The sequence below is a fragment of the Hyla sarda genome, unplaced genomic scaffold (assembly GCF_029499605.1).
Source record: "Hyla sarda isolate aHylSar1 unplaced genomic scaffold, aHylSar1.hap1 scaffold_237, whole genome shotgun sequence".
Lineage (NCBI taxonomy): Eukaryota > Metazoa > Chordata > Amphibia > Anura > Hylidae > Hyla > Hyla sarda.
The window spans coordinates 343,363-357,892 of NW_026609054.1; the positions used below are offsets into that span (position 1 = coordinate 343,363).

Consider the following 14,530-nt stretch of genomic DNA (forward strand, 5'->3'; position numbering starts at 1 on the left):
TCTGGCAATTTGTTCCATGTATAGCCCTGGTGAGGGGTGGGTGTCTGGCAACGTGCTCCGTGTACAGGCCTAGTGATTAGTTGGTGTCTGGCAGAGTGCTCGATGTACAGCCCTGGTGAGGGGTGGGTGTCTGGCAATCTGCTCCATGTACAGCCCTGATGAAGGGTGGGTGTCTGGCAATTTGTTCCATGTACAGCCCTGGTGAGGGGTGGGTGTCTGGCAATGTGCTCCATGTACAGCCCTGGTGAGGCGTGGGTGTCTGGCAATGTGCTCCGTGTACAGGCCTAGTGATTAGTTGGTGTCTGGCAGAGTGCTCGATGTACAGCCCTGGTGAGGCGTGGGTGTCTGGCAATGTGCTCCATGTACAGCCCTGATGAAGGGTGGGTGTCTGGCAATTTGTTCCATGTACAGCCCTGGTGAGGGGTGGGTGTCTGGCAATGTGCTCCATGTACAGCCCTGGTGAGGCGTGGGTGTCTGGCAATGTGCTCCGTGTACAGGCCTAGTGATTAGTTGGTGTCTGGCAGAGTGCTCGATGTACAGCCCTGGTGAGGGGTGGGTGTCTGGCAATGTGCTCCGTGTAAAAGCCTAGTGATTAGTTGATGTCTGGCAGAGTGCTCCATGTACAGCCCTGGTGAGGGGTGGGTGTCTGGCAGTGTGCCAGACACCAACCAATCACTAGGCCCGTACATGGAGCACTCTGCCAGACACCAACCAATCACTAGGCCTGTACACGGAGCAGAGTGCCAGACACCAACCAATCACTAGGCCTGTACATGGAGCACTCTGCCAGACACCAACCAATCACTAGGCCTGTACATGGAGCACTCTGCCAGACACCAACCAATCACTAGGCCTGTACATGGAGCACTCTGCCAGACACCAACCAATCACTAAGCCTGTACATGTAGCACTCTGCCAGACACCAACAAATCACTAGGCCTGTACACGGAGCAGAGTGCCAGACACCAACCAATCTCTAGGCCTGTACATGGAGCACTCTGCCAGACACCAACCAATCACTAGGCCTGTACATGGAGCACTCTGCCAGACACCAACCAATCTCTAGGCCTGTACATGGAGCACTCTGCCAGACACCAACCAATCACTAGGCCTGTACACGGAGCAGAGTGCCAGACACCAACCAATCTCTAGGCCTGTACATGGAGCACTCTGCCAGACACCAACCAATCACTAGGCCTGTACACGGAGCACTCTGCCAGACACCAACCAATCTCTAGGCCTGTACACGGAGCAGAGTGCCAGACACCAACCAATCACTAGGCCTGTACACGGAGCAGAGTGCTCCATGTACAGCCCTGGTGATACGTCTCTTGTCTCCTCTTACAGATGGCTCAGTCCTCCCGATACCTGAACTGGATCATTTCTGCCTTGACAGAAAAAGGTTTCAGCAGTAAAACCCGGATTATAGGTAAAGTTTAATGTATTATGGGATCGAAGCCCTGTGACGAAGAGGCTCCTGTAGGCTCGGCTGATCATGAAGGGTAGTGCTAGGCATTCATATCGTGTGAGCTCAAAGTTTGCTTTGCAGCCAGCCTCCTGACATTGAGCTCTAGGTCATCTGTATTATTATGGTGCAGCCTCCTGACATTGATCTCTAGGTCATCTGTATTATTATGGTGCAGCCTCCTGACATTGAGCTCTAGGTCATCTGTATTATTATGGTGCAGCCTCCTGACATTTGCCTCTAGGTCATCTGTATTATTATGGTGCAGCCTCCTGACATTGAGCTCTAGGTCATCTGTATTATTATGGTTCAGCCCCCTGACATTGAGCTCTTGGTCATCTGTATTATTATTACGGTGCAGCCTCCTGACATTGAGCTCTAGGTCATCTGTATTATTATGGTTCAGCCTCCTGACATTGAGCTCTAGGTCATCTGTATTATTATGGTGCAGCCTCCTGACATTGAGCTCTTGGTCATCTGTATTATTATGGTGCAGCCTCCTGACATTGATCTCTAGGTCATCTGTATTATTATGGTGCAGCCTCCGGACATCGAGCTCTAGGTCATCTGTATTATTATGGTGCAGCCTCCTGACATTGATCTCTAGGTCATCTGTATTATTATTATGGTGCAGCCTCCTGACATTGAGCTCTAGGTCATCTGTATTATTATGGTTCAGCCTCCTGACATTGAGCTCTAGGTCATCTGTATTATTATGGTGCAGCCTCCTGACATTGAGCTCTTGATCATCTGTATTATTATGGTTCAGCCTCCTGACATTTGCCTCTAGGTCATCTGTATTATTATGGTGCAGCCCCCTGACATTGAGCTCTAGGTCATCTGTATTATTATGGTGCAGCCTCCTGACATTGAGCTCTTGGTCATCTGTATCATTATGGTGCAGCCTCCTGACATTGAGCTCTAGGTCATCTATATTATTATGGTTCAGCCTCCTGACATTGAGCTCAAGGTCATCTGTATTATTATGGTTCAGCCTCCTGACATTGAGCTCTAGGTCATCTGTATTATTATGGTTCAGCCTCCTGACACTGAGCTCTAGGTCATCTGTATTATTATGGTGCAGCCTCCTGACATTGAGCTCTAGGTCATCTGTATTATTATGGTTCAGCCTCCTGACATTGAGCTCAAGGTCATCTGTATTATTATGGTGCAGCCTCCTGACATTGAGCTCTAGGTCATCTGTATTATTATGGTGCAGCCTCCTGACATTGAGCTCTAGGTCATCTGTATTATTATGGTTCAGCCTCCTGACATTGAGCTCAAGGTCATCTGTATTATTATGGTGCAGCCTCCTGACATTGAGCTCTAGGTCATCTGTATTATTATGGTGCAGCCTCCTGACATTGAGCTCTAGGTCATCTGTATTATTATGGTGCAGCCTCCTGACATTGAGCTCTAGGTCATCTGTATTATTATGGTGCAGCCTCCTGACATTGAGCTCTAGGCCTCCATGTAGCCACAAGATACCTGCAGATAAGCTGAAATCTCCCAGCATTCCCTGCATACACTGTGGTTTTTCCTCCAGTGATTTTACAGGGGTTATCCGTCTATAATGTATATTAGAAAAGCTCTTCGTCCAAAGGCTGTTTGTTTCTATTAACATCCAGGAGAATAGTAAGTGCAGCTCTGGAGTATAATCAGTGACAATGCCATGTGAGTTCTATATATAACCTGCCCCATCAGATTGAGTCTGCTGGACATGTAGTTGTGGGTGCACTGTGGTTATGAGCTCCGGGGTTCTCCTTTTATCATCTCTTCTCTTCTCAGTGCACAGCAACTCCACAGAGTCTGAAGATAAGGCTGCACCGGGCTCCGAGACCACCGGGGAGAAGTGTCTGTACCACGTAAATGCCAGGATCCTGCAGTATCCTAACTCCAATGTGCTCCGATTCCCTGTGCCTGATGAGCTGGTGCCATGGGAGGTATGGGAAATGTTCATGCCTGTGTAGCTGTGTGTGCATGTACTGTATCTATGTATGTATGTATGTATGTGTGAGATACCTATGTGTAGAGTGTAGGCATGTATGTATTTATGTATGTATGAGTAATCTAGTTATATATATGTGCATGTATGAGTGATCTGGGTGTCTGTATGTACATGTGCATGTATTAGTGATCTGGGTGTCTGTATGTATATGTGCATGTATGAGTGATCTGGGGTCTGTATCTTTATGTGCATGTATAAGTGACCAGGGGTCTGTATGTATATGTGCATGTATGAGTGATCCGGGTGTCTGTATGTATATGTGCATGTATGAGGGATCCGGGTGTCTGTATGTACATGTGCATGTATGAGTGATCTGGGTGTCTGTATGTATATGTGCATGTATGAGTGATCTGGGGTCTGTATCTATATGTGCATGTATAAGTGACCAGGGGTCTGTATGTATATGTGCATGTATGAGGGATCCGGGTGTCTGTATGTACATGTGCATGTATGAGTGATCTGGGTGTCTGTATGTATATGTGCATGTATAAGTGATCTGGGTGTCTGTATGTATATGTGCATGTATGAGTGATCTGGGGTCTGTATCTATATGTGCATGTATAAGTGACCAGGTGTCTGTATGTATATGTGCATGTATGAGTGATCCGGGTGTCTGTATGTATATGTGCATGTATGAGTGATCCGGGTGTCTGTATGTATATGTGCATGTATGAGTGATCCGGGTGTCTGTATGTATATGTGCATATATGAGTGATCTGGGTGTCTTTATGTATATGTGCATGTATGAGTGATCTGGGTGTCTTTATGTATATGTGCATGTATGAGTGATCTGGGTGTCTGTATGTATCTCTGCATGTATGAGTGATATAGGTGTCTGTATGTATATGTGCATGTATGAGTGATCCGGTGTCTGTATGTATCTCTGCATGCATGAGTGATATAGGTGTCTGTATGTATATGTGCATATATGAGTGATCTGGGTGTCTGTATGTATATGTGCATGTATGAGTGATTCTGGTGTCTGTATGTATATGTTCATGTATGAGTGATTCTGATCTCTGTATGCATATGTGCATGTATGAGTGATCTGGCTGTCTGTGTGTATATGTGCATGTGTGAGTGATCCAGGTGTCTGTATGTATCTCTGCATGTATGAGGGATCTGGGTGTCTGTATGTAGATGTGCATGTATGAGTGATATAGGTGTTTATATATCTGCATGTATGAGTAATCTAGGCGTCTGTATATAGATGTGGATGTATGAGTTATCCCGGTTTATGTGCATGTATGAGTGATGTAGATGGGCATGTATGAGTGATGTATATGTGCATGTATGAGTGATGTAGATGGGCATGTATGAGTGATGTAGATGTGCATGTATGAGTAATCTAGGTGTCTGTATGAAGATGTGCATGTATGAGTGATGTAGATGTGCATGTATGAGTAATCTAGGTGTCTGTATGAAGATGTGCATGTATGAGTGATGTATATGTGCATGTATGAGTGATGTATATGTGCATGTATGAGTGATGTATATGTGCATGTATGAGTGATGTAGATGTGCATGTATGAGTAATCTAGGTGTCTGTATGAAGATGTGCATGTATGAGTGATGTATATGTGCATGTATGAGTGATGTATATGTGCATGTATGAGTCATGTAGATGGGCATGTATACATGTAGTTTCCCATCCTCCTCTATAGAGGACATTTGTGGCTTTTCTCACATGGGATTATTTCTGCAGGTGGAGTTCCCGGACTACACTCCTCCACTGTATAATGCAGAGAGATATGACCGGGGGACCTACAACCCTACACAAGAGTGAGACCTTCTTCTTCTCTAAGCATTGTAGAATAGAAGATGATTAATGATTATACCTCAGGGTGCAGTCATTTTACTATACAGATTATCATAGGCTGGGCCCGGGGCTGTGATAACTTCTCATGCATGACATTGTGAAGCAATGAGTGATGGGGCAGTAATATGTGTGATGTCTCTACAGAATGCAGCAGAACAAGAGGAAATACAATGCAGTGGATGGAATGCTGGACTTCCGCAGCTGCCTGGGAACATATCGAGTGGAGAACAATTCACCCCTGTAAGTTTCTTACGATGACTAGAGAGGATGAAGAAGACTGTAGTGTACATATTACTGCACCCCACATACTACATCACTGCACCCCACATACTACATCACTACATTCCACATCCTGCATCATTCCACTCCACATCCTACATCACTGCACTCCACATCCTACATCACTGCACCCCACATCCCTATTGCACTCCACTCCGCAGCCCTGTATCACTGCACTCCACATCCTATATATCACTGCACTCCACATCTTATATATCACTGCACTCCACATCCTATATATCACTACACTTCACATCCTATTTATCACTCCACTCCACATACTATATTACTAAGCTCCACATCCTATATCACTGCACTACACATCCTATATCACAACACTCCACATCCTATATCCGTGCACTTTACATCCTGTATCACTGTACTTCACATCCTATAGCACTTAAAGGACATGTCCGGTGCTAACTTTTCTTATTGTATCCGTTGCGGGCTGCAAAAAAAAAAAAAAAATGATTTCTCTTGCTGGCCTACGCTCCAACGGTGCTCCGGTACAGGCGTTCGGTCCCAGGGCTGTATTCTTCTTACTTCCTGTTAGCCCGGCACGTCACAAGGAGCTTCAGCCTATCACTGGCCGAATCGGGACATTGATGCGCCCGGTGATAGGCTGAAGCTTCGTGTGACGTGTCGGGCTAACAGGAAGTAAGAAGAATACAGCCCGGGGACCGAACACCTTTTCCCGGAGCACCGAGGCCGCGTAGGCAGGTAAGTTTGTTTTCTTTTATTTTGCAGCCCGGAACGGATACAATAAGAAAAGTGAGCACCGGACTACTCTAACTCCACATCCTTTATGACTACACTCCACATACAATATTACTGCACTCCACGGCCCTATTTAACTTCAATCCACAAACTATATCACTGCACTCAGTGCAGTCTAACACCTCTGTGCTACTTGCTGGTTTGTTTTGGCTCAAACCTGGAAGCAGAGTCTTGATAAAGAGGATCAGGCAGAGACGATGTCAGGAAACAGGCTTAGGCTGGGTTCACACTACGTTTTCTCCCATACGGGAGCGCATACGGCAGGGGGGAGCTAAAACCTCGCGCTCCCGTATGTCACCGTATGCGCTCCCGTATGTCATTCATTTCAATGAGCCGGCCGGAGTGAAACGTTTGGTCCGGTCGGCTCATTTTTGCGCCGTATGCACTTTTACAACCGGACCTAAAACTGTGGTCAACCACGGTTTTAGGTCCAGTTGTAAAAGCGCATACGGCGCAAAAATGAGCCGACCGGACCAAACGTTTCACTCCGGCCGGCTCATTGAAATGAATGACATACGGGAGCGCATACGAAGGCATACAGGAGCGCAAGGTTTTAGCTCCCCCCTGCCGTATGCGCTCCCGTATGGGAGAAAACGTAGTGTGAACCCAGCCTTAGGCTACAAACACAGGAACAATGCAGACATGAACGTTTGTTGTAGAAAACTACAATGTTGCTCAGGCACCAGAGAACGGGTGGAGCAGATTTATATAGGCAGTGCCTGACAGGGAGTGGAGGAGGGCAGGAATCAGTTTTGTGCACGAACCCTTAAAGTGACAGTACGTGCACACGCACTGCTCCTACACGGTGCACCAGACAAAGCAGAGAAAGAAGTCTGAAGCCTACAGCGAGGTAGCCGGGGATTGTAGGAAACGCGTTGATTTATTCCAGAATCTATAATGGCCCAATAAACCGGGGAGAAAACATGTAACAGGACAACTTCACGCAGATGTTCCGGTAGGACCTTTTCACCAAGACACTTAAGGAGGCAGTCATTGAATAGTGTCTGCATTCTTCTTATGGGACACCGCAGAGTTCACAGGAACAATCAGAGGGGTCATGAGGATGGAGTCCGTAAACAATGTAGAAGGAGAAGGGCCATTGGATTCTCCACAATAATTACTGTATTTAAAGGGGTATTCCAGGCAAAAACTTTTTTTTATATATCAACTGGCTCCGGAAAGTTTAACAGATTTGTAAATTACTTCTATTAAAAAATCTTAATCCTTCCAATAGTTATTAGCTTCTGAAGTTTTCTGTCTAACTGCTCAATGATGATGTCACGTCCCGGGAGCTGTGCATGATGGGAGAATATCCCCATAGGAACTGCACAGCTCCCAGGACGTGAGTCATCAGAGAGCAGTTAGACAGAAAACAGCAACTTAACTTCAGAAGCTAATAACTATTGGAAGGATTAAGATTTTTTAATAGAAGTAATTTACAAATTTGTTTAACTTTCCGGAGCCAGTTGATATATAAAAAACGTTTTTGCCTGGAATACCCCTTTAAGTTCTGCCCATGGCAGCAGACGGACCAGAACCTGGTGCACTCTCTTCATTGGACTGAGAGTGATATCTGGACCTCGAGTAGTCCGAAAAGAGCTTTCCAAGATCTTGAGGTAGACAATATGCAGAGGAAGACATTGGGATGGAAGATGTGTTCTATAAACAGATGGGCCAGATGGTCAGACAGTGGTCCCTGAATTGGGACAAAATGATCCATATTCGAGAATTGATCCACCAAGACAAAGATTGTGGAGCTACCAGTAGAGGATGGGCGGTCGGTGACAAAGTCCATTGCAATATGCTGCTAAACTGTGGTTGCAAAATACCGGCAGGTTTAGAGCTGGAGATTACCAGCATCAATGGTGATTACACCCCGACCACAGGTGACTGATGACACCCCAACCACAGGACACTGATTACACCCCAACCACAGGACACTGATGACACCCCGACCACAGGAGACTGATGACACCCCGACCACAGGAGACTGATGACACCCCGACCACAGGACACTGATTACACCCCAACCACAGGACACTGATGACACCCCGACCACAGGAGACTGATGACACCCCGACCACAGGACACTGATTACACCCCAACCACAGGACACTGATGACACCCCGACCACAGGAGACTGATGACACCCCGACCACAGGAGACTGATGACACCCCGACCACAGGACACTGATTACACCCCGACCACAGGAGACCGATGACACCCCGACCACAGATGACCGATTACACCCCAACCACAGGTGACCGATTACACCCCGATCACAGGACACTGATGACACCCCGATCACAGGACACTGATTACACCCCAACCACAGGACACTGATTACACCCCAACCACAGGTGACTGATTACACCCCAACCACAGGACATTGATTACACCCCTTGACCACAGGACACTGATTACACCCCGACCACAGGAGACCGATGACACCCCGACCACAGGAGACCGATGACACCACGACCACAGGAGACCGATGACACCCCGACCACAGGAGACCGATGACACCCCGACCACAGGAGACCGATGACACCCCGACCACAGGAGACCGATGACACCCCGACCACAGGAGACCGATGACACCCCGACCACAGGAGACCGATGACACCCCGACCACAGGACACTGATGACACCCCGACCACAGGACACTGATGACACCCCGACCACAGGACACTGATGACACCCCGACCACAGGACACTGATTACACCCCGACCACAGATGACCGATTACACCCCAACCACAGGTGACCGATTACACCCCGATCACAGGACACTGATGACACCCCGATCACAGGACACTGATTACACCCCAACCACAGGACACTGATTACACCCCAACCACAGGTGACTGATTACACCCCAACCACAGGACATTGATTACACCCCTTGACCACAGGTGACTGATTACACCCCGACCACAGGTGACTGATGACACCCAACCACAGGTGACTGATTACACCCCGACCACAGGTGACTAATGACACCCCGACCACAGGTGACTGATTACACCCCGACCACAGGTGACTAATGACACCCCGACCACAGGTGACTGATTACACCCCGACCACAGGTGACTGATGACACTAAGACCACAGGTGACTGATGACACTAAGACCACAGGTGACTGATGACACCCCGACCACAGGTGACTGATGACACCCCGACCACAGGTGACCGATTACACCCCGACCACAGGACACTGATGACATTTTTAATAGAAGTAATTTACAAATTTGTTTAACTTTCCGGAGCCAGTTGATATATAAAAAACGTTTTTGCCTGGAATACCCCTTTAAGTTCTGCCCATGGCAGCAGACGGACCAGAACCTGGTGCACTCTCTTCATTGGACTGAGAGTGATATCTGGACCTCGAGTAGTCCGAAAAGAGCTTTCCAAGATCTTGAGGTAGACAATATGCAGAGGAAGACATTGGGATGGAAGATGTGTTCTATAAACAGATGGGCCAGATGGTCAGACAGTGGTCCCTGAATTGGGACAAAATGATCCATATTCGAGAATTGATCCACCAAGACAAAGATTGTGGAGCTACCAGTAGAGGATGGGCGGTCGGTGACAAAGTCCATTGCAATATGCTGCTAAACTGTGGTTGCAAAATACCGGCAGGTTTAGAGCTGGAGATTACCAGCATCAATGGTGATTACACCCCGACCACAGGTGACTGATGACACCCCGACCACAGGACACTGATTACACCCCAACCACAGGACACTGATGACACCCCGACCACAGGAGACTGATGACACCCCGACCACAGGACACTGATGACACCCCGACCACAGGACACTGATTACACCCCAACCACAGGTGACTGATTACACCCCGACCACAGGACACTGATTACACCCCAACCACAGGTGACCGATGACACCCCGACCACAGGTGACTGATTACACCCCGACCACAGGTGACTGATGACACCCCGACCACAGGACACTGATTACACCCCAACCACAGGACACTGATGACACCCCGACCACAGGAGACTGATGACACCCCGACCACAGGACACTGATTACACCCCAACCACAGGACACTGATGACACCCCGACCACAGGAGACTGATGACACCCCGACCACAGGACACTGATTACACCCCGACCACAGGACACTGATTACACCCCGACCACAGGAGACCGATGACACCCCGACCACAGGAGACCGATGACACCCCGACCACAGATGACCGATTACACCCCAACCACAGGTGACCTATTACACCCCGATCACAGGACACTGATGACACCCCGATCACAGGACACTGATTACACCCCAACCACAGGACACTGATTACACCCCAACCACAGGTGACTGATTACACCCCAACCACAGGACATTGATTACACCCCTTGACCACAGGACACTGATTACACCCCGACCACAGGACACTGATTACACCCCGACCACAGGAGACCGATGACACCCCGACCACAGGAGACCGATTACACCCCGACCACAGGAGACCGATGACACCCCGACCACAGGAGACCGATGACACCCCGACCACAGGAGACCGATGACACCCCGACCACAGGAGACCGATGACACCCCGACCACAGGACACCGATGACACCCCGACCACAGGACACTGATGACACCCCGACCACAGGACACTGATGACACCCCGACCACAGGACACTGATTACACCCCGACCATAGATGACCGATTACACCCCAACCACAGGTGACCGATTACACCCCGATCACAGGATACTGATGACACCCCGATCACAGGACACTGATTACACCCCAACCACAGGACACTGATTACACCCCAACCACAGGACACTGATTACACCCCAACCACAGGTGACTGATTACACCCCAACCACAGGTGACTGATTACACCCCGACCACAGGTGACTGATGACACCCAACCACAGGTGACTGATTACACCCCGACCACAGGTGACTAATGACACCCCGACCACAGGTGACTGATTACACCCCGACCACAGGTGACTGATGACACTAAGACCACAGGTGACTGATGACACTAAGACCACAGGTGACTGATGACACCCCGACCACAGGTGACTGATGACACCACGACCACAGGTGACCGATTACACCCCGACCACAGGACACTGATGACACCCCGATCACAGGACACTGATTACACCCCAACCACAGGACACTGATTACACCCCAACCACAGGTGACTGATTACACCCCAACCACAGGACATTGATTACACCCCTTGACCACAGGTGACTGATGACACCCCAACCACAGGTGACTGATGACACCCAACCACAGGTGACTGATTACACCCCGACCACAGGTGACTGATGACACCCCGACCACAGGTGACTGATGACACCCCGACCACAGGTGACTGATGACACCCCGACCACAGGTGACTGATGACACCCCGACCACAGGTGACTGATGACACCCCGACCACAGGTGACTGATGACACCCCGACCACAGGTGACTGATGACACCCCGACCACAGGAGACTGATGACACCCAGACCACAGGTGACTGATGACACCCCGACCACAGGTGACTGATGACACCCCGACCACAGGTGACTTATGACACCCCGACCACAGGTGACTGATGACACCCCGACCACAGGTGACTGATGACACCCCGACCACAGGTGACTGATGACACCCCGACCACAGGTGACTGATGACACCCCGACCACAGGTGACTGATGACACCCCGACCACAGGTGACTGATTACACCCCGACCACAGGTGACTGATGACACCCCGACCACAGGTGACTGATGACACCCCGACCACAGGACACTGATGACACCCCGACCACAGGACACTGATGACACCCCGATCACAGGACACTGATGACACCCCGACCACAGATGACCGATTACACCCCAACCACAGGTGACCGATTACACCCCGATCACAGGACACTGATGACACCCCGATCACAGGACACTGATTACACCCCAACCACAGGACACTGATTACACCCCAACCACAGGACACTGATTACACCCCAACCATAGGTGACTGATTACACCCCAACCACAGGACATTGATTACACCCCTTGACCACAGGTGACTGATTACACCCCGACCACAGGACACTGATGACACCCCGATCACAGGACACTGATTACACCCCAACCACAGGACACTGATTACACCCCAACCACAGGTGACTGATTACACCCCAACCACAGGACATTGATTACACCCCTTGACCACAGGTGACTGATTACACCCCGACCACAGGTGACTGATGACACCCCGACCACAGGTGACTGATGACACCCCGACCACAGGTGACTGATAACACCCCGACCACAGGTGACTGATGACACTAAGACCACAGGTGACTGATTACACCCCGACCACAGGTGACTGATTACACCCCGACCACAGGTGACCGATGACACCCCGACCACAGGTGACCGATGACACCCCGACCACAGGTGACTGATGACACCCCAACCACAGGTGACTGATGACACCAAGACCACAGGTGACTGATGACACCAAGACCACAGGTGACTGATGACACCCTGACCACAGGAGACTGATGACACCCCGACCACAGGAGACTGATGACACCCCGACCACAGGTGACTGACTACACCCCGACCACAGGTGACTGACTACACCCCGACCACAGGAGACTGACTACACCCCGACCACAGGAGACTGACGACACCCCGACCACAGGAGACTGACTACACCCCGACCACAGGTGACTGACTACACCCCGACCACAGGTGACTGATGACACCCCGACCACAGGTGACTGATGACACCCCGACCACAGGTGACTGATGACACCCCGACCACAGTGACTGATGACACCCCGACCACAGGTGACTGATGACACCCCGACCACAGGTGACTGATGACACCCCGACCACAGGTTACTGATTACACCCCGACCACAGGTTACTGATAACACCCCGACCACAGGTGACCGATGACACCCCGACCACAGGTGACCGATGACACCCCGACCACAGGAGACCGATGACACCCCTACCACAGGTGACCGATGACACCCCGACCACAGGAGACCGATGACACCCCGACCACAGGAGACCGATGGCACCCCGACCACAGGAGACCGATTACACCCCGACCACAGGTGACCGATTACACCCCGACCACAGGTGACCGATGACACCCCGACCACAGGTGACTGACGACACCCCGACCACAGGTGACTGACGACACCCCGACCACAGGTGACTGACAACACCCCGACCACAGGTGACTGACGACACCCCGACCACAGGTGACTGACGACACCCCGACCACAGGTGACCGATGACACCCCGACCACAGGTGACTGATGACACCCGACCACAGGTGACTGATGACACCCCGACCACAGGTGACCGATTACACCCAGACCATCGGTGACTGATTACATCCCGGTTCTTGTGCGGCAATGACATTAGGCTTCCTATCATACTTGGAGTCATTGATGCGGTTATTAATAATCCATGGGCCGGTCAGTGAGTGCTGGAATCATCTTCAGGACAGTTCTTCTTCAGGTCCCTGGCAGTGGGACTCTCTACAGTCAGTCACCAGGTGCTCCTGATGTCTTTCCATCATGTGGCTCTGTGGGTTGTCCCTGTCCCCGGTCTCATTTTCTTCTATACCCTCAGGAACCCAATGGGAAGAACCGGACTGAGTGGAGTTGGGAGTTTGCGCTGGTTTGGACCCAATCATTCTCTTCATCCAGTTCTGACCCGGTAAGTTGTGATTCCTGACAGTACACCATGATGACACCATCCGGTGTGTTATACCGTATACACGTGTGTGATTCCTGACAGTACACCATGATGACACCATCCAGTGTGTTATACCGTATACACATGTGATTCCTGACAGTACACCATGATGACACCATCCGGTGTGTTATACCGTATACACGTGTGTGATTCCTGACAGTACACCATGATGACACCATCCGGGGTGCTATACCATATACACATGTGTGATTCCTGACAGTACCATGATGACACCATCCGGTGTGTTATACCATATACACATGTGTGATTCCTGACAGTACACCATGATGACACCATCCGGGGTGTTATACCGTATACACGTGTGTGATTCCTGACAGTACACCATGATGACACCATCCGGGGTGTTATACCGTATACACATGTGATTCCTGACAGTACACCATGA

The 14,530-nt window shown here is 49.9% G+C and overlaps 1 protein-coding gene across 1 annotated transcript in view; it reads left to right on the forward strand.

Moving 5' to 3' along the window:
• The window catches only part of LOC130322638 (transient receptor potential cation channel subfamily M member 2-like), a 285,004-nt gene that overhangs the window by 242,153 nt on the left and 28,321 nt on the right, over window positions 1–14,530 (forward strand). The window contains exons 25-29 of the mRNA XM_056553109.1: window positions 1,348–1,429; window positions 3,254–3,408; window positions 5,179–5,255; window positions 5,437–5,532; window positions 13,999–14,085. Of these exons, the coding sequence (XP_056409084.1) occupies window positions 1,348–1,429; window positions 3,254–3,408; window positions 5,179–5,255; window positions 5,437–5,532; window positions 13,999–14,085 (497 nt within the window). The remainder of the gene's footprint in view (window positions 1–1,347; window positions 1,430–3,253; window positions 3,409–5,178; window positions 5,256–5,436; window positions 5,533–13,998; window positions 14,086–14,530) is intronic.